Below are 20,000 nucleotides of genomic sequence, written 5' to 3' on the forward strand. Positions count from 1 at the left end.
AGCCATTTGCTGAGCACCCCCTCAACTCCCCCACCACACACACACACACACACACCCCAAAGCCAGTCTAGTCTTCCTGTCACCTTATGTCCCACTCTCTTCTACAAACACAGCACAGGGAACCACAGGACAAGCGAAACAGACAGACACACACACACACACACACACACACACACACACACACACACACACACACACACACACAACTCACAGTTAAGTCAGACAATCACAGTTTGTTAACAAGCCAAACAAACAGGGGCAGGGAACTGTCATTCAGTCTTTCCCTACTTCTGGGCAGCTTGGTTCTCACAGCCCATGGTTCATACTACAGCAGCTACATATTCCTGTCATTCCAGATTGAAGTGCTAAATCCAGGAAGGTTCACAGAGTTCAGATAAGAAACAGTTTGACAACCGCACTCAACAAATGAAATGCAATTTGCAGGGTATGTACAAGAACTGCACTGGATAACGAGTTACTGGTCCTATAATTCTAGCTGCATGTAAGAGATGCATAAATGACACCTAGATTGATGTATGGCAAAATTATTATGCAAAAACCATACCGACCAGTCTGTACATACAGATACAGATACAGATACAGTCATACAGATACAGTCCAGAAGCATTTTGGTATATTGTTGGCCTTTGACTTAATCACTTGTATGATTTGTGATTCTGGTTGTTGTTGAAGTTTGACAATCAGAATCTGTAGCATTAAGGACACTATTGTGTATGATGTTTACTGTCAGTCACCATGGTTACAGGGCCATCTCCGGAACAGAGAAGAGAACTGACTGCAGCTACCTGTTCATACAGTGTTCTCTCCATTAAATGTATATTGTAAGCCACTTTGAATAAATACGTTGCGCATTCAGATCCACAGAACTTCCCTGGAGCCTATCAGCACTCTGTATGGAGCTGGAGAAGAATGGGGAAACTAAAAACAAGTTCCTCTGAACTCAAACTTGCCAATGGCACTATCTGGACAGATAAGTAGAAGAAAGATTTGAAGAGGCAACGCTATCTTTCAAGTTTATTGTTTGGGAACATTTTTGGAGTCAGTGTCAATATGATGACGAGGGTGAGAGGCTGTAACCAAACACAAAGTACAGTTTGCATGCATACATGCATTTATTTGGCAGTCCTGGCTACTCCTGGCTACTCGAGTCCACTCGTTAGCAAAAACAGAACAATCTGTTGCCCTCCAACAACAATTTGTAACAAATAAAAACACAAAGAAACTTGAAGGGCTCGATTTCCACGGAACTTGGCCCTGGCCTTCAGTGAAACTAATTCTGTGGAGCTGCCCCGTGAGTCGGATCTGCTCCAACATGTAATGGCTTATTCCTGACCTTGGCCCATGCTACACCTTTCCACCCCAGTTCCATAGAAAATTGAGCTAGTAGTTTTAGGCATAATCCTTCTTACAGATTAACGATTTTACAAACAAACTAACAAAATAAACCGCACCGAAAACATAAACTCCTTGGCGGAGGTCATAACGAACACAGTAAGAGTTTTCACAGCCAAAGATTTACAGCCCTATTCGGCCGTTACTGCCTCGGGATTATGGCACCTGATGGAAGAGAATAAACAAAAGACTGCCATTTTTCTTAAACAGAAACTTTTACTGTCTGTAGGCTCAATAAATAGTTCATTGTTTAAAGGCTGATTTTAGTTTTCTTAAATATGAAGACACTGAAACTGTACCGTTACCGTGGCTACATACCGAACCGTGGGCCCACTGTGCTTTTGCATCCCTACACTTCTGCTACTTCAAATACTGACCTCTTCATGAAAGAACGAACAATGAGGAATCAACCACTCGGACAAACACAGAGAGAAACTGTGCTATATTTACTTTAGTGAGAATGAAAGAGAGATGGGAAGAAAGTAAGAGAGAGAGAGAAAAGGAAGACAAAGGAGGACAGAAGGAAGAGGAGGGAGGAGGAAGAGAGTGAGAGAGAGAGCGAGAGAGGGGAGGAGAGATATAGAGACAGGAGAAGAACAGAGTGACAGATCAGAGAGAAAACAGGTAGAGAAGACTGAAGGATAGATAGAGTCGTGGAAGTACGCAGGCAGAGGTAAACAGAGAGAAGGACAGACAGATGAGAGAGACTGGTAAATAAAGGAGAGGTGTGAGCCAGCTTGTCGTTTATCGGAGTATTAATATCACACTGCTGCTATTTCAGTCTCCTCATATAGCTACCAGCTGAGCACCCCCTTCCTCCTCCTCCTCCTCCTCCTCCTTTCTTAAGTGTCTGTCTTTCCTTCCTGTCCTTGACTTACCCACTGAGAGCGTGGCAACGCCATCAGAGAAACGATCCTGTCTGCAGTGTCTAGCATAAATCAGCAAAAAGAGAGCTGGCTGTTGTCACATCTTAAAACTGCTACTCCTTTCCAGGCAAGTGCACTGATTATTTAATTTTTTTGTGTGTGAAATAGTCCAGGGACTCGGAAGGGACTTTTCTGGGCAGCGACTGAGCAGCTCACAACAGAGTCCTTTTCTCATCGTGGCAGAGATGATACCGTGACAGCGACTGAGAGCAGCTCACAACAGAGTCCTTTTCTCATTGTGGCAGAGATGATACAGTGACAGCGAGCTGACGGGCTGAGCCTTTCCTCTGCTCATCAGGCACAGTCACCACGGCACAGCCAGCACTTGAGATGAAAGGAGGAGGAGGAAGGGAAAAACACACACACACACACACACACACAGAAAAAAAAGAAAAAGAAGCACGCTGATGATAGATACATAGCACGCGCCGAAAAAACATCAAAACCGCACGGCAACAACCACTTGGGAGATGGCCTGAATTCTAAATCTTTGAAACTGCATTAGTAACATTTAATTAAAGCCATCTAAACACATAAGCAGTGACTACACTTACACACACACAGAGTTGACTGTTTGGCCATCTATTCAAACACTTCTGACAGGTTTTTCGGTGAGAGAAAGGGCAAATCTACAGTGGGGAACTGGTCGAAAGCAGTCAAAATGAAGCACATGCTGCTACTGTGGTACACGAAGCGTCTGAGAGCACACACAAAATCAGCACTTCAAATACAGCTAAGCACAGCCAGGAGGGCCTGCACTCAATCTTTCCCTCACTCACTCACTCTCTATCTCTCTCTCTTTCTCTCGCTCTTTCACAGACTCCTCAACTGACCAGCTCTCCGCCTCTACGGGCTATTAATATCCACAAGTAGATGAGTGTGGCTGGGGTCACAGCAGAGCAGAGAAAGAAAGAGAGAGAGAGAAAGAGAGAAAGAAAGAGAGAGAAGAGATTTAGCGAGAGAATTGTGAGGGGAAAGAGAGAGAACATGGAGACTGAGCTGGAGGGAGATTAAGAGTTTGGCGTAAGGGAGACACAGAGAGACAGACAGTCATGTTGGCATGCTGAGATAAATGAAAGAGTGAGAGGAAGAAGAGATAAAGAGAGAGGGGGTAGAGAGAGAGAGAAAGGTGGGGAAAGACAGACAGCACAGGAGACAAGGGTGGGAGAGAGAGAGACAGAAAGGCAGAGAAAGCAAGGAATAAGTGAGACCTGGACAGGCTGAAGAAAAGCACTACCTGTCTGTGGAACAATGAGTTGCATAAACTAGTCAAGAAGAAAAACATGCTCAAAGAGCTGAAAGACCAGGACACACACACACACACACAGACACACACACACACACACACACACAGACACACAGTCTGGTATAAACTTGAATCTGTTGTAAATGGAGCAACACTCTCCTACACACTCAAAGCCTATACTCCCAGCTGGACTGGAAAGGCTTGTCTGAGGGGGGTGGGGGCGGGGCACTATTGGGCAAAGAAAGAGAGAGAGAACACGAGAGGTAGAAGGCCAGCTTGAGGAAGAGAGAGAGAGAATACAGGCCTGAGAGAGATGGGGGGGGGGGGGGGTGCAAATAGGCATGGTGAATGAGAAAGAGACAGAAAGGGACAGTGTGAACCGCAGCGACTGAGGGCAGAGACAGGAGACAGGAGACAGACAAACAGGTGTTTCTCTTTTGCCTCCCCAAGCAAGTTTGGAAGCAGCTTTGGGCATGTAGTATGATGTGAGGCCAGTTCTGAGAGGCCAGTTCTGTGTGAGGCCAGTTCTCTGTGAGGCCAGATCTCTGTGAGGCCAGATCTCTGTGAGGCCAGATCTCTGTGAGGCCAGATCTCTGTGAGGCCAGATCTCTGTGAGGCCAGTTCTCTGTGAGGCCAGTTCTCTGTGAGGCCAGTTCTCTGTGAGCCTGTCACTCCCCGTTCTCACGCGAACACGTCTGGGTCACGCAGCCTAAGCCCATGAGGTGCAATGTGGGAAATAAAAAATATATAAAATGGGATTGCCCGGGAAGATTAGTCTGCCAACGGCACAGACTCCCCAACTGATCTGGATTGAACGGTAACATAATCCTGGTTACAGAAAATGGTCCAAATGCAAATTAGTGTTAATTCATTCGGTCAATCCCTAATTAAGAATCATTAATTCTACTCCATCTTTGATGAGTCAGTGTTTCTGCAGTGAAGTACAGTGCTAGACATGGAAACAATTCATCTTTTTTCCCAATGTTGATACAACTACTATGTGTGTTTTAATGTATGCTGATAGTATTATCAGCATACATTAATCTTTTCACATTTCTGTGCAATCATAACAATGTACCCAATATATAATATATTTCCCAGTGACTTAAGGCAACAAACTCACTAAATCAGTTGAAGTGGTTCGTCTCTAAGGAGGCATGGATTCAAAGCTACAATCCTCTGGGTTTTTTTTTTTAACCCACTCAACTATTGTCTTAGCACTGTCAGGGGTCAGTGTTCCAGAACCCTCTGGCAGTTGTTGTGTTCAGGATTTTCACAAGAACTGGGTTTGGCTACCTACTGATAAGATACCTTGGGGCTCTATACCTTTTATTCAATAATCAAGTCAGAGAAGAAGTAAAAAGCAAAGCGCAACAGGTGGCAAAACAATATAATTGAAGAAAGACCATGACTAGGCTTCCAGTCATTATTGCCAACGCCCTCGGAAACTGCAAGCCCCGGTTTCAAGGGGCTATTTGCTGGCAGTGTAATTAAAGATCTTCCGACACAACCACTCCATTTGCGGGCGGACGACTCTTCAGAGGAAACAGAAAATATCCCGAACTCTTCTCCAGGGAATATGTAGCTACTGACTTTCGAACTTAGTTTAACTTCTGCACACATCTGACCTGGGACTATGGGCCCCCATGTGAGAGTAATATTTAGTGTGTTAAAATCAAGACAGAGACGAACCCGTGACCAGCACGATGGCTGTGTCCAAGGACACGTTGGTCCAGCAATTCATCCGTCTCGCTCTCCTGGATGGAAACCAGTTGGTTCCATACGAGCAGAACAGTATCGATAGTTTCATTGCAGTTTCTTGATCGAATTGTCAATAATGGCAGTATACTCCTTGTTTACACTCAGGAGCAAAACAGGTCACCAACGCGTATACCCCCAGACTTTGGTCGTGATACTTATCAAGAAACTCTTCTGCAGACTTACAAATTCCCTCATGTGACTCATATATTAGACAAGACAAAACAAACAAGCTAGCGACCACACAAAGTAAACCATCTCAGGATATAGCCTGGTGTCATTGCAGTGAGAACAAATCTTCAGAGGCAGCTAACATAATCATAGTTAATGTAATGCCATTTATCTGGCTCTGCACTTTATCAAGAAAGTTAATATGAACATTGTCTTCAGACTGTTAGTAACATTGGCTGCTAACTTGCTCGGCAAGCAAACGTTGTGCTGTTGATATACACCACCTCTATCCAGAGCGCGAGCTAACAGGAATAATAAAGTAAGCTAAGTAAAGTAAGATAAGCCAACTATGTTGTACAATCCAACCCAAATTGACTAACTTAGCTACGGACTTTGTACAGCTTTCAAAGCAAAATGCCTAACTTGATGAACATGAAATTACTGCCACAAATCAAAACTAACTAAAGGTACCGACAATAACAGCTTAATAGAGCACTGTAACCTGTGGAGATCAGGTTAGCAGACCCTCTTCTTAAACGTAACGTTAATGTTACAAACAACCGAAGAACACTTGCGATAGGATGACTTAGTGAACTCTGACTAATGAAAACAAACCACAGGGTATACTTGACAAGACAAGCATACAATGGAACATATGGACCATATCTGCTGATGGAGCTTTACAGTAAAGTATAAAGTCGTTAATTGTTTTCTAACATGTCCAAAAAGTCAAATGCGTTTAACGTTGGCTAACTCACGTATCATAGCTAGCTGGATAGCAAGCAAGCAAACAAACTTACCTCGTCGCTGACCGCGTAGCCTCGGGTAACACTGGTTGCTCGCGTTGACATTTTCAGAGTTTCTCAAGAGGGGAATGGGCTCAGAAATCCGCTCAAATATTAATACACATCGGTCATTACTGTCCGTTCCGTTTGTGTAAAACAGTTTTTCTTCCAGAAATTAAAAGGTCGTATGGCCCATTGGAGATCCCTGGATACGTGTCGTTTTTGCTAGCTTTTGCTAGCAGTCTGGCTAAAGTTTTCAACCGTCAGTGGAAAAAGTCATGGCTTGTAAGCTAGGTGGCTAGTAAGTTTAAAAACTCACTCCCAAACTTTAAAATTCAAGCTTACTTCGCAAGCTTTACATTTCCTAGTAGCTAACTCACAAAGAGATAATCCGCGTAAAACTAACTTTGCAAAATGTGTCTATCTGTTTCCCGAGAACCCCTTTACTCCCAGACAAAACGAGATGATAGAAGAGGGCTCTGGTTTTGCGACAACACCGCTTCAGCAATGCAGCCTGTCAATGACTAGAAAAACCCAAGCACACACGACAGCGAAGCTTGTTCTCACAAATCAGAATGGCAAATCGAGCCCGGGGTCTCTAAGGCCAGGTAGAGGTACAATCAGGACTATCTTAGAACTACGAGACGTACTATAATGTTCATAAATGAATAGAAGCAAAAACACCAAAAGCGTCCCCCGACCGCTGGCACAATTGGTACATATGTAAAATACCTTAAGATAGTGGTAGCGACAGTAGTTTGCTTGACATAAGCGTAGCTAGGCAAAAAACAACAGCTTTGTTTATCTCAGTCACAAACAGTCATTTGTGCGTTATCACGGCACAACCTTGGTAGTCCGTCAGCGTCTAAGAGTTTATAAACAAGAACAACAACATCTGACGGAGAGCTACACCGTCCAACGTCAACTGAGAGATGTATATGTCAACTAACTCCGAAAGGTTGCCGATTTGAAGCGGTTTACCGTTTGTGGAAATAGGTTTGAGGCTTGTGCTAATTCATGGTATTTACAAGTTCCTTCGCGATCAAACGTCTGATTTCGTGCCCTTGATCCCTGGTGATATGTATCCCCGAATCTGCGAGTCTGTGGGCGCGGGCAAGAGTTGGTGCAGCGCCCGTACGCCGACACCGTCTGACAGCTGATTCAGGGCTCTGCGTTGTGTACGTAGCTTGGTTTGTCAGCGATCTGCGCAATCCCACGCATATGCGAGGCCTCTTTACCTGGGCGTTAGTGCAGACAGCTGAAATATTTGATAGGTGGGGCTTTGACACAACCAAACCAGTTCAGTTAGCTCAAACATCAGCCTAAGAAAACATGAACATTATCACCGGCCTATTTAATAAGTAGCCTACTGCACACAGTGGCGGATGTAAGTACGGGCAGATTGGGACATGTTGCCGGGGGTGGCACGGGGATCAGCACACCCCCCCCCCAATAATAAAAAAAAAAACTACATACATGCATTCTGAATGGTGACAATTGTGCGTTCTGTTTTCTATCGGTAATTTACACGCCACATCAATGATAACATTTCACCGTCTGGGTCAATGTCGGATTGGGTGCCCTGATTCTCGGTTGACCTGGCAGGCAACTGTCCAGGAATGTATCTCACTCAGATGAACGAGAGGGCGGCGGGGGTAGGTTGACCTCAGGTCTCCTCACTGAAGCCCGAGTTTAATCCCCAGTAGGCGGAGCAGGGCAATCTATCAAAAAGCGCAAAACACCTGTAACTTTGGACAGTAGGCTACTAATGCAATTAGTACAATCATTCACACTACGAAATTGAACCAAATACACCACAATTTGTTTGTGTGTGTTTTTGTTAGCATAGGCCTAATTCTATTCTCTTCTTTATCTATATTTATATATAATTTGTATTTTCTTTTTGGTAGGTCTATTTATGACTCTATATTTCTATAATTTTAAATGTTATGATTATTTATTTATGTCGTTCCAAACGTCTTAATAAAAAGTACAGTCAGTGCAGAATGGTGCTCTTTTGTTTGACCAGGCCTTTAGAATGAATGTCTAAGACTTTAATATCCTACTTAGAGTTTATACGAGTGAAAATAAATGGAAAAGTGGTCAAATGTCACGTTTAAAGAGTGTTATTATGTACCTCAGGTTTGTTTGCAAATTGACCTACTTACGTATTATTCTCCAGTATGGTTAACAATGTTGTGCCGAATCAACTACAAAACGGTGTGCACATCCAATCCAAGAAAGGGCCAGAGATAAAGGAACAGAGACAAAGGTAAACTAGTAAAAAGAAAGATTAATGTCCACACTGTTTTTTTGCTTACAAAGCTACTTCATTTGAAACTTTCAACACTTCGGTCTTCATCAGGTTAACATCCCCATGACAGAGGTCCAGTTTGAATTAGAGCAGAGACTGATAGTGATATCCTTATGTCCTTGTGAAGTCATGTGATCAGAGGAAACATGAATGACCGATAAAACAAAAAGTTAGAGAGTTGGTTGTGATCCTGAAGATAATATTGAACAAAATCGGCCATAAAGACACATGCATTACCTACATAACAGTGCATGAAGTTGTGTGTTTACATGGGCAATGTGACAGGCGAAACATAGTGGTCGCCTGTCATATCCAGCATATGTGTTGCGCTAGTATCATATTTCAAATGCAACACAGTTTCCATGAAGCAGTCATGGAGGAGATTCTTGCTAGGGTACATTCAGACTTAGGCAGTGTCTTTTTGTGCATTGACATGCTGAGCACAGTCATCTTCTTGGTGTGCTGCAGTGATGCCCTGCAGCTTCCATCCTACTGTAGCATTCACTCTGATCAACACCCTCGGAGTACCTCCTTTTCATCTAGGCCCCCCAGAGGCCCCCACAGAGCAAGCAAACAAGTCAGACTACGAGGAATGATAGACAGTAGCCTCAAAATGTTGGGGCTCACCTCCTGCATAGCATATGATAATACAGTGGACCTACCCGGATTTGGTCTGGACCCAGCATGGGTCTGCAGCTGGTCTGGTGTGAGTTCTAGAGGAGTCGGACGGATCTTGGATGGACTGTAGATTCGGGCCAGAAATGACGAATGATGAAGACGCGTAAGTACAACTAAGTAGGTCTACAGGACTCAGATCTCTAAAGGAGAGATATTTATATCACAGCACCACTGCAGCATTTCCATCTGAAGCAAGCTGGCTGGATAAATAAATATATCGTTCGCTGACCACAGCTGTTCTTGAGGAATTTCTAGATAAAGCATACTGACAGAGATACTGTGCTATTGTCCTCATGTTATAGACTAATGTTGGTCATTATAATAGGTACTGTGCTATTGTCCTCATGTTATAGACTAATGTTGGTCATTATAATAGGTACATCTACAAATTAGTGAGAAATAGATGTGTGGTTCCTGTGGTTCCACAAGAATGTCCTTGATATCAATCATAACATCATCTCGGTATGTGCATCACTGTGGCAAAACTCTGTCATGAGCCTCGACTATATGTAGTCTGTAACACACTTGTCGTCTTAATGTTCAGTGTATTTCTCTTTCCGTTTTAAGTTTTATCTCAAATTGTGACACATGCTTATACAGTCTTTATGTGCGTGCTGGGATTGTCAGTGTTCACTTGCAGTTAAATGAAAAAAATTCTGACGGGAACTGGCTTCTGTATAAATCCAGTCGAGGTTTTGCTGCCACCTATTGGCACTATTTAGCAGTTCGATCACTATTGTACAAAGAATCTAGCAATGTCAGTGTGAATGATTTTGCTTGCTGAAGATTAAATTTCGTGATTGTGAGTCTGTTATGGACACCATAAACAAAGCAGAGTCTTATTCCTCTACAATATTGTCTTTACAACAACAATCGAATTAAAAAATAATTGCTAGCATACCAGAAAATATGGCCTGTGTTTTTATCCGTGAGCTTGGTAAATTGTTATTAAATTCATGCCAAGCATCTCTCTGAAAATGAAGATAACCTATCTGAATGAAAGATCTCATAGGAATGCAAGAACTCTTAGTAATATGTAATCATCCCTATTTAAGTAAAAATGTGACTCAATAAACCCAGCCTTGGATATCCTAGAGACATCTGGCAGGTCTATGTTGTTTTATGTTTCGTTTTTGTTGTCCAAATTTGAGTTGTGCAGCTATATAATTTGAATGTACTATAAACATTGTTTTCGTAAAAAAAAAGCATTTCACTCGGTCAGCAACCAACCATGGATGACCATCGTCTAATGTGAGGGTCTGCTTTTTGAGAACTGACATATGACATGACGTCAGTCCATTCATAAATGACACCGATGGTGGGATGTTTAGGGGTGGTGGACCCCCCCCCCCCCCCCTTAAACACACACAGACACACACACCCATGAGGTTTATGTTGTTTCTCCAAGAGTTTATATAATTTAATTTTTTTAGGGACGTATGTCTACATGTGTTCAATTCACTCAACTGCCACAATTCCAAGACAAACCACTGTCCATCTATACTGGCCCTTCCAACACGCGGGGTGTAGTCTCTCTTGCATTTATAGCCTATGTTGAACATCACTTGGGTCACATGACCTGTGTGTCAGTGGGCTATGAACCGTGCTAAAATTGCCTCTAAAAATAGGTTGGCATTAGCTACTCTGCACGCCTACTATAGGCTTGCCAACCAGACAACTGAGGCATTTATGGAGAAATTACCAAATTAATTAATTTAGTATACGTGGCACAAGCTGTAGGCTATTTATGTGATATTTGTGTGCAGGGTAAGGTACCACACAGGCTCGTCAAATGATGTGTACGGCACTTGTCACCCATTCTTCGTATCTTCCGCTGGCTTCTATTATACTCTGCACACGTGCTCCATTCGAAACTTAATTTGCTGGCTCACTTCATCGCATTTTGATCGCCATTGGTTTGGGATGATGTCATCCACTGTACAAACTCCACCTTCATTTAGCCCCCTCCCCCTACCGCTTCTCTCTCACACGCAATTCATACACAAGCGCACATTGACACGCGCTGGTGCCGACATTGTGGGAGCTTGACCATTTTATCGATCGGGGGGCCAAGGTGTTCGCTTTATTTTGTTTGGTTTGCAGGAATAAGGCTCCCACTTGTCGTGTATTCCTGGACCGGTGTAAACAACGATGACGCGAAAACACAGGGAATGGATCTCTTACATATAGCCCTGTTCTATTCATACTGGCAGAATGTAAGAATACACAGCATACAAATGCTTCCCGCAGCAATTGTGCGGAATCGTCGCCGCTAAACGCCAGCATCGGAATAAACAAATAGCATGACGATACAACGGAAATACCTTTTATAACGTAAGTATTTTTCTTTAATTCTGACTTTAAATTAGCCATTGTTAGTTTATCAGAATGCAATAGGCTCTACATGATGGATCGAGCAACATGTTTTTTTTATTTTGCTATACAGGGTTGTTCTTTTACGATGGTCTGGCACGATGTGTCACCAATTCCCTGAAGCGCACACACGCGCCATTGCGCTTATTGTAGGCCTGGATCATCACAATCTATAGTTCCGATTTTTTGTCTGTTTCCATAGAGAATGGAGGCTATTTAGCTTGGTTACTGTGTGATGGTGTCTCTCTCAGCGGCGACAGATTTGAATGTATCTTCATTATTTTTTAAAGACAATGGCTGGCATTATCTATTCCACTGTAAGCCGTAGTAGGTTACTTCAACCCCTAGAAACCTCTTGGGTAAAATTCTCTGCAGCGCAAATATGATCTATTATTTATTCGTACAAACCATTGGGATGATAGTGATATGACAGGCTTTCACAGTCCCTCGTGCAGACGGGCCAAGCTCTGCCAACGCGCTGGGCCATAGAGCTTGACAGCGTGACTTGGGAAAACAACATATTTTTGTCAACTGACAACTGACGTGCGAACAAGCAAGCAGACAAAGAGCGATCTTTCTACTTCAGCAGTTTCACCCCGACTCTGCATGTCCCATTTGGTGTCCTGCGTGTTGGCCATTCATATTAAATCAGCACTAACCAATCCAGTCCTGCCGTTTTCGCTCTCGGCATGAACCTGACCGGGTGTGATGATTAAAAAATCGAATTCAATCCTGTGGCTCGAAAACAAACACATGACGAAAGGACTATGATTCATCCGGTTCTGAATAAACACTGATACTGTCTTGAGATTAGACTGGGATGTGGCGCTCTTCGTAATGCCCAGGGTGCTACAGGTCGTGGTCCAGGAGTTAGGTGTTAGGCCTACCTGTTTTGACTGGAACTATACAGACCGTTTTGAACACTGCATTGAGTTGCTTGTTTCTGAGCGCAATGTTACGTTTTAGGCTAGTTTTCATGCGTCATTATTTGGCATAGACCCAGGGACGGCTTTTTAACTTTGTTTAAGGCAAGGTGAATGTCTTCGGCTCCTGGATGGTGTACAAGGGCCCAAAATGACGCGTCAATAACGCAGGTGAAAAATATCAGCGGGAAGAACATTTTGTTTTAACAGTTTAGTAAATGCATAGATCACAAGTATATGACAACGATGTCCTTTACGTCCCTCATATACATATGAACATGGTTTTGAATTGCCTGAGACGTAGGCTACTGGGAAATACTGAGCTGAATTTGGGCCTTAAAATGGCATTGGGTAAGGCAATGTTGAAACTGAAGTCTTCACATAGACACACTCCTTTAGACTTTGCGCAGCTCACTGGTCGAGGGGTAATTTTAGTAGGCTAGTGCTAAGATCAAAGAGGCAGTCATGATTAAGGCTCAGCGAGATGAGAGGCGACTGCTGCTTATTTGCCGCCAGTGACACACACCGACCGAGAGTGGGACCATGCACGTAATCATGTGTGACGGTGCGCGAAATAATTTCAGGGTGTTATGATTCCACCTTTTTTTTTTTTTTAACTTAGGGGCTTTCTCTTTGATTATTGAAAATAATTTTAAAAAGCGTTGTTGCATCCTAGATTTTAAGGACCAAGAAAAGCAGCGTCTAGTTGGCGCCCAGAGAGCAAAGCGGTGGATTTATTTGAATGCTGACGAACAGCATTCCACCTCTTTGCGAATGAACGGACACCAAGAAGAGGAAAAGAGCCCGACTGCTGCTTCAGTCTATTCTGACGTAGCTGAATGAGGAGAGAGAATGTATAAGTGTTCCAGACAGAGTGTTAAACGGCCTTCTGAGATGAGCATCCTTCAGCTAGTTCTTCAACAGGGATTAGCAAAATTCTATATTCTACCATTCTATATTCAGAACGACTAAATATCAGACAGCCAAGTCATCGCTGCTTCCTGCAAGCATACTACTGAACCACCGAGACAAACACAGTCCAAATGCACAACACTATCCATCCATAAACCATTGCTGATTTCTCTGGGCCTCTCCTGTGTGGCTCCATGTGCTAGTCTCCTGGGCTGGCTGTCTCTGCCCTGTCTCTGAGTCTGGCCAAGTACTCATGGTTGGGCTGTCTGTCTCTGCCCTGTCTGTCAGGCTGGTCCAGTAGCCATAGTTGGGCTGTCTGTCTCTGAGGCTGGCCCAGTACTCATAGTTGGGCTGTCTGTCTGCCCTGTATCTGAGGCTGGCCCAGTACTCATAGTTGGGCTGTCTGTCTGCCCTGTATCTGAGGCTGGCACAGTAGTGTTGGCTGGGGGAGAGGGGGTTGTGCTGATGAAATGAAGGGATGATACTAATAGTCATAGGCGGATGGGGTCCTCTGCTGATGCAGGCGTCTGCCTACACTGTGATGGACTTGGGTGTGTTTATGGGATGGACGAAACCATTACTACTGTGTTTGTGATTGTATGTCTGTGTGTGTGTGAGAGAGAGAAAGAGAGAGTGTGTGTTTGTGTGTATGAGTGAGAGTGTGTATAAAGGGAGTATAAAGTGGGTGAGTATAAATGTGTAATTGTAAAACAGGAAATGAGTGTGTGACAGACCATGTGTGTGTGTGCATTTGTGTGTGAGAGAGAGAGAGAGAGAGAAAGATCTTGCTGATGAAGTGTTTGTAGTGTGAAACACTGTGATGGGAGTGATGTTGATTTGCACCATGACAAATCTGGGTCATTGTAACCCCCCACCCCCCTCTGCCTAGGCGACACAGGCCAGCCCGCTAACCAGTCAGGATGAAGACACCAACACCAGCCCCAGTGCGTGGATGTATGCATGCACTCACAAGAGCATGGCGTGCTGCTGTTGTTGGCGCTGTGTGTGTGTGTGAGAGAGAAAGAGTATGGGTGTCTCTTTTGCATGCACCCCTGTTGAAGACTCCTATCCAAAGATGTCTCTCTGCTTTGTTGCTGCTCTTTGCTCCCTAAGACACTACCTCTTGTTTCCTGCCCATGCCTTTGAGTGTTGAGGATTAGGCTACACTTAATAATCACAGTCAGAAGAGCTTTGAAAGCATCAGGACTTTTCCCATTCTCACTCCTCTTTCCCCCTCACCTCTCCCGATGGTTCCCTTATCCGGAATGACTGTGTGTGTATGTGTGTGTGTGTGTGTGTGTGTGTGTTTTATGATGTATGGATGATGTCCCCCCCCCCCCTATTGATGCTAGAAGGCTGAGGGCACTACTTCTTCACTTGGAAGAGGCTGCCAAAATAACATCTGATGCTGGATCGGATCTGCCCCAATCTGGCCCTAATCTAACCCCTGATCTGGCACTGCATGGACTGGCACCAGATCAGAGCCATATCTGTGCCAAACCAGGGCCACATTGGTGCCAGATCAGGACCATATCTGTGCTAAACCAGGGCCACATTGGTGCCAGATCAGGACCATATCTGTGCTAAACCAGGGCCACATTGGTGCCAGATCAGGACCATATCTGTGCCAGATCAGAGCCAGAGTCAGCAACTATTGGCTTTCAGTTTTGTTGTGATCAGAGCAGAGTCGTTTTGTTTCCTGATGAAGTGCCAGGTGTGGCAGTGTGTGTGTTGTGTGTGTGTGTTGTGTGTGCAGTGTGTGTGTTGTGTGTGTACTGTGCGTGTACTCTCCCATGTAACCCCAGTAACGCCCCTCTGGTGTGACATTAACAGGAGGGTTGTGGATGACTAACAGAAGTCTGCTTCTGTGCTTTGTTCATCACAATGTGTTAATAACGTGTGTATTAATAATGTGTGTGTTAATAATGTGTGTATTAATAATGTGTGTGTTAATAATGTGTGTATTAATAATGTGTGTGTGGTGACTAATGGACTAAAGATGTTTAACCCTGTCTAACCCTTAAATGTGATGTGGATCTACCATGTGTTTTTGTATCTCTTGGTAATACATCATAATGGATCAAGGCACAGTATGTGATTCTAACTGACATTTTTCTTTTCTGTTTCTCTTTCTCTTTCTCTCTCTGCACCTTTCGTAAACCCACACAAATATTCTTTCTTTCTCTTCCTCTCTCTTTCTCTCTCACACACACACACACGCACACATACTCTCTCTCTCTCTCTCTCTCACTCTCACTCTCTCACACACTCTCACACACTCTCACACACTCTCACACACACACACACACACACACACACACACACACACACACACACTCACAGCTCTGCCTAGCCCCAGATGCCTCCGCTGCCTCTTGACGAGCGGATAGTGGTTATTCAGCGCCCCAAAAGTTTGGCCCTTTGCGTGGCCTCCCCCCAAACCGCCCCCTCTCAACACAGCAGCAACACCCCCAGGTACAATCCCCAATCCCAACACCCCCTACCCCAGGCCCGCATCCACCCGCACCCCCCCAGTGCCGGCGGTGCTTCTCTGGAATGCAAGCGCCGGTCCCGCTCACAGAAAGTCCGCGGAGAGCGAGGGGCAGGCTTGGAGAACAGCAGCGGAGGCGTCGACCGAGTGCTTAGCCATTGCCATAGCAACGGAACGGTCACGCTCGGGCCGAGACCCCACAAGCACACACATACCATCGACATCCGCCTGACGTTGGACAAAGGAGGAAGAAGCGGCAGCGGCGGCAACTCCACGGATAAGGGCCGCGGCAGTAGTCCCACGCGTGGAGGGAGCGTCCGAAACAGCCGAGGAAGGAAGGTCTCATTGCACGTCGACCCTGTCCAGGCCGAGCGGAGGAGTGGTGGGGGTGGCGGCAGCTCCCTCGGGAAAGGGAGCGCTGTCCAGAACTTCCACCAGAACCAGCTGTCTGTCTCCCCGGGAGGGGATCTAGAGTTCGTCCCAGCGCAGCGGCAGCAGTCCAAGCCCAGGAAGGAGCGTGAAGCACACGTCACCAGCAACGGCTACTCCGCCTCCGGTTCCCGCGGCGACCGTGCCCCGATCTCCAACGGCAACAAGGAGAACACCAAACTGGGCCCGGTGCATCAGACGCCCAACCCCCACAGCCTGCCCCGCCACCATGGCTCGACCCCGGCTCCCCATGCCTCGCTCCTAAACTCCCACTACCCCCCTCCTCCTCCTCCTCACGCCCAGCCCCTCCTCCCCTCCTCCTATTCCTCCGCTCACTCCCGCGACACCCCCGCCCCCACCACCTCCTTCCCCCAGCCCCAGCCCCGGCCCACCCGCTCCCGGGACCACCACCAGCACCACCAGCACCACCAGCACCGCTTCCCTCCTTCGCTCCAGCTTCACGGCTTCCCAGCGCTCTCCCCCACCCCCTCCTCCAGAGAAGGCTTCCCCAGCCCCGACCACACCTGCACCATCGACCTCTCACACCCCTTCAGCTGCGGCTGCTGGAGGCTAGTGCGCTGCAGGGGCAGCCGAGGTCACGGTCACGGTCACGGGCACGGTCACGGTCACGGCCAAGGCCACGGGCACGGCCACTCCACCGGCAGCCCGTCCTCATCCTTCTCCAGACCCCACGGCCCAGGAGGATCGGCGGGCACAGCCCACGGCGGCGCTGCCAACATGGGGTTGAGGACGCTGGGCGGCTGCCTGTCCACGGCCTCCACCACCAACACGTCCTCGTCCAACAGCACGGTGTCAGAGTGCCGCGCAGGTTTGCTACGCCCGCTTGGTGGCTGCGCGTCCTGCTCCAGTGAGACGGCCGGCGGCTACGAGAGCCCCGCTGCCTTCCGCAAGAAGCTAGTGGGCGGGTGTCTGCCGTGCACGCCGCTGTCGTCTGCGCCGCTGCGTGCGCTCCAGAGCTGCGTGAGCGGCTGCAACCCCAAGGCCAGCCAGACGGCCAGCTCCACCTGCTCCTACTGCAGCAGCGACCCCATCGTCGTGACCTTTAACCCCCACCGGGGCAAGCAGCAGCCGCCGCTGCACGGCTCCGGCCGAGGAGGCTACGCTGCCGGTAGCCATGACGATGACGACTACAGCGTGCGGACCATCTGGCCAGAGGAACTGGCGAAGAAGATGACGCGCTCGAAGGCGCAGGGCAACCACCAGCACATGGGCCCGGGCTCCATGGGGCACGAGCAGAACGGTAGTCACGGAAACAACCCCGTCATCCTGGACTGCCGGAATCTTCTGGAGTTCACACGCTCACAGCTGACGGACCATGCGGGCCGGCGCCGTCTGCAGCAGAGCAAAAGCGCGGTCCTGGACTTCATTGGATCGGGAGGGGCCGGGAGCAGAGACTCGGGACGGGACTCGCTGAAGCGCCTGTGGACCACCGGAGATGCCAACGGCCTGGACGACGAGATCATCCCGCGCTCACCCTCCCCTCGGCCCCCCTCCTCCGCCCCACAGTCACCCCCCTCCTTCTCCCCCCCGCCCTCGGCCCAGGGAACCCTGATCAAGCCCAAACCACGGCAGAGAGACCGAGAGGGGGGGCACTCGCTCCCCTCCGCTCAGTCCCTCCACCTGGTCCTCAACTCCCTCAACCAGGAGCAGGACGAGGAGAACGGGAGAGGTAAGGAAAATGGAGTCTCTGTTTCTCTCTCATCCCTTTTTCTCGCTCTCTCTCCATTTCTCTCACAGTCACTCCATTCCTCTTCTATGTCTCTTTCATTAACCTCTCTGATCTCTCTCACTGTATCTCTCTTTTCCACTTACGCTAACCGTCCCTCTCACTGTCTCTTTTAGTATCTGTCTTCATTATCTTTTATTATTGTGTTTTTTCTCTTCCCCCTCTATTTCTCACTCTCCCTGGTTCCTAATGTCTCTCACGGACATTAAATGAGTTATTTTCACACTTGCAGTGCTCTGAACTGTATAAGTTTCAAACATTTTCAGACAACTCTGTTGTTCCTGCATCTGTTATAGATAGCAACATTATCAGTGTGTAGATATTTATGTCTGTTATAGATAGCAACATTATCAGTGTGTAGATATTTATGTCTGTTATAGATAGCAACATTATTAGTGTTCAGATATTTATGTTTATTATAGAGGGCTGCATTATCAGTGTGTATATATTTATGCCTGTCACACTGTAATGAGGGTGGTATTCAGTGTTTGTAACTACTGTGTATGGGATGTGTGAGTCCTCCTCCTTCTCTCTCTTTTTCCTAGTCTCTCTTTCTCACTCTCGTCTACTTTGGATACTTTCATTCATGTCTTCAACTGGGTTTGGGTCCATTTGATTTTATTTGCATAGTAAAATTAGCCAATAAAACAAAGCCCTGAAGCCTCCCAAAAGAGCAATCTTAGGCCTACTCCATTTGGCATTTGAAAACAACCTGTTGTGAAAGCGTGCCTGGAATGTGCTGTAGGCTGGACGTTTACAGAGCAGAGTACCTTCTCCGCTCCCTTAAATCCAACCTTCTTTTATCTTAGGAAAGATTTGTTTTTAGCTAAACACAGGGGAAGATGTTAAATTCCTTGTGCTATTGGTTGGGGGCTTCACACAGCGGGCCAGACCTCTTAATGTCACATGCAAATAATCATACCCAACAACCTAGCCTATGTATTATACCAGAACAGGGTGCAGTACAACCACCATACTAATACATGATACTTAGCAACACCCAAGACAAAGAGGCGCCTTCGTAAGCATTTCACTGGGGTTGTAAAGTGGACACCTTCCTTCCGTCGGTATTACATTGAATTCAGAAGGCTCGACGGTGGTGCCTGGTGTCCCGGACGAAAACAAATAAATTCCCGTTTCGGATTTCACAACAGAGGTTCATATCGATCAATGCGTGCCTGCTGCAGAGCTCAGATGACCGTTGCACCGCTAAAGTAGGGCTAAGATCACGTGCCCAATAAACAGCGAACACAAGAGGATATCAGATATCTCACAGGCGCATTACGAGCATAACAACTACCTGATGGAGAGAAAGCAGTTCTTCATGTGACTCTCAAGCAGGATTTGATTATGTGTGGGCCTATATTAAATCAGTAATGAGCCATATAAGGGGAACACAAAACCCAAACTAATCAACACAATCATCTCAGTCTCTTTACAGACCTTTGTTTAAGGTTAATTACTGATCAGTGACCAGTGATATGATACAAAGAGAGACTAAAGAGAGTAGATGTGTCAGTTGTCAAGCAACAGTGGGACAAAACAAAAAGTATAGGTAACCATAGGGAACATTTTTCCCACGGGAAATGACTTACATACATAGGCAACCTCTTTAGATTAATTAGCAACTCGTGGAAGTACAGTACATCCAAATGCCAGGCACTGCCCTTGTACCTGAACGCAATCAATTTAAAGATTTCTGTGATGTGTTTGGCCTGCCCTTTTTCACAGTTTCTCGTTCCAACCTAGACTTGATAAATGCCATATGCTGTGTTCTCAGGAAGCTGCCTGTTGTGCCATGATAATTAGGTTGAGACAAAGCCATTGTAAGCCC

General features: G+C 46.3%; 2 protein-coding genes across 9 annotated transcripts in view; one reads left to right on the forward strand and one right to left on the reverse strand.

The window, feature by feature from the left end:
* Nucleotides 1-7,522, reverse strand: part of mark2a (MAP/microtubule affinity-regulating kinase 2a) — a 39,098-nt gene extending 31,576 nt beyond the window's left edge. For all 8 annotated transcript variants that reach the window (XM_031572251.2, XM_031572250.2, XM_031572245.2 and 5 more), the window contains exon 1: nt 6,315-7,522. In XM_031572251.2, the coding sequence (XP_031428111.1) occupies nt 6,315-6,365 (51 nt within the window). In that variant the 5' untranslated portion in view covers nt 6,366-7,522. The remainder of the gene's footprint in view (nt 1-6,314) is intronic.
* Nucleotides 7,523-10,713: 3,191 nt separating this feature from the next.
* The window catches only part of si:dkey-175m17.7, a 14,698-nt gene continuing 5,411 nt past the window's right edge, over nt 10,714-20,000 (forward strand). The window contains exons 1-2 of the mRNA XM_042708501.1: nt 10,714-11,625; nt 15,843-18,109. Of these exons, the coding sequence (XP_042564435.1) occupies nt 15,859-18,109 (2,251 nt within the window). The 5' untranslated portion in view covers nt 10,714-11,625; nt 15,843-15,858. The remainder of the gene's footprint in view (nt 11,626-15,842; nt 18,110-20,000) is intronic.

Source organism: Clupea harengus, chromosome 8 (genome assembly GCF_900700415.2).
Source record: "Clupea harengus chromosome 8, Ch_v2.0.2, whole genome shotgun sequence".
In the NCBI taxonomy this organism is placed as follows: domain Eukaryota; kingdom Metazoa; phylum Chordata; class Actinopteri; order Clupeiformes; family Clupeidae; genus Clupea; species Clupea harengus.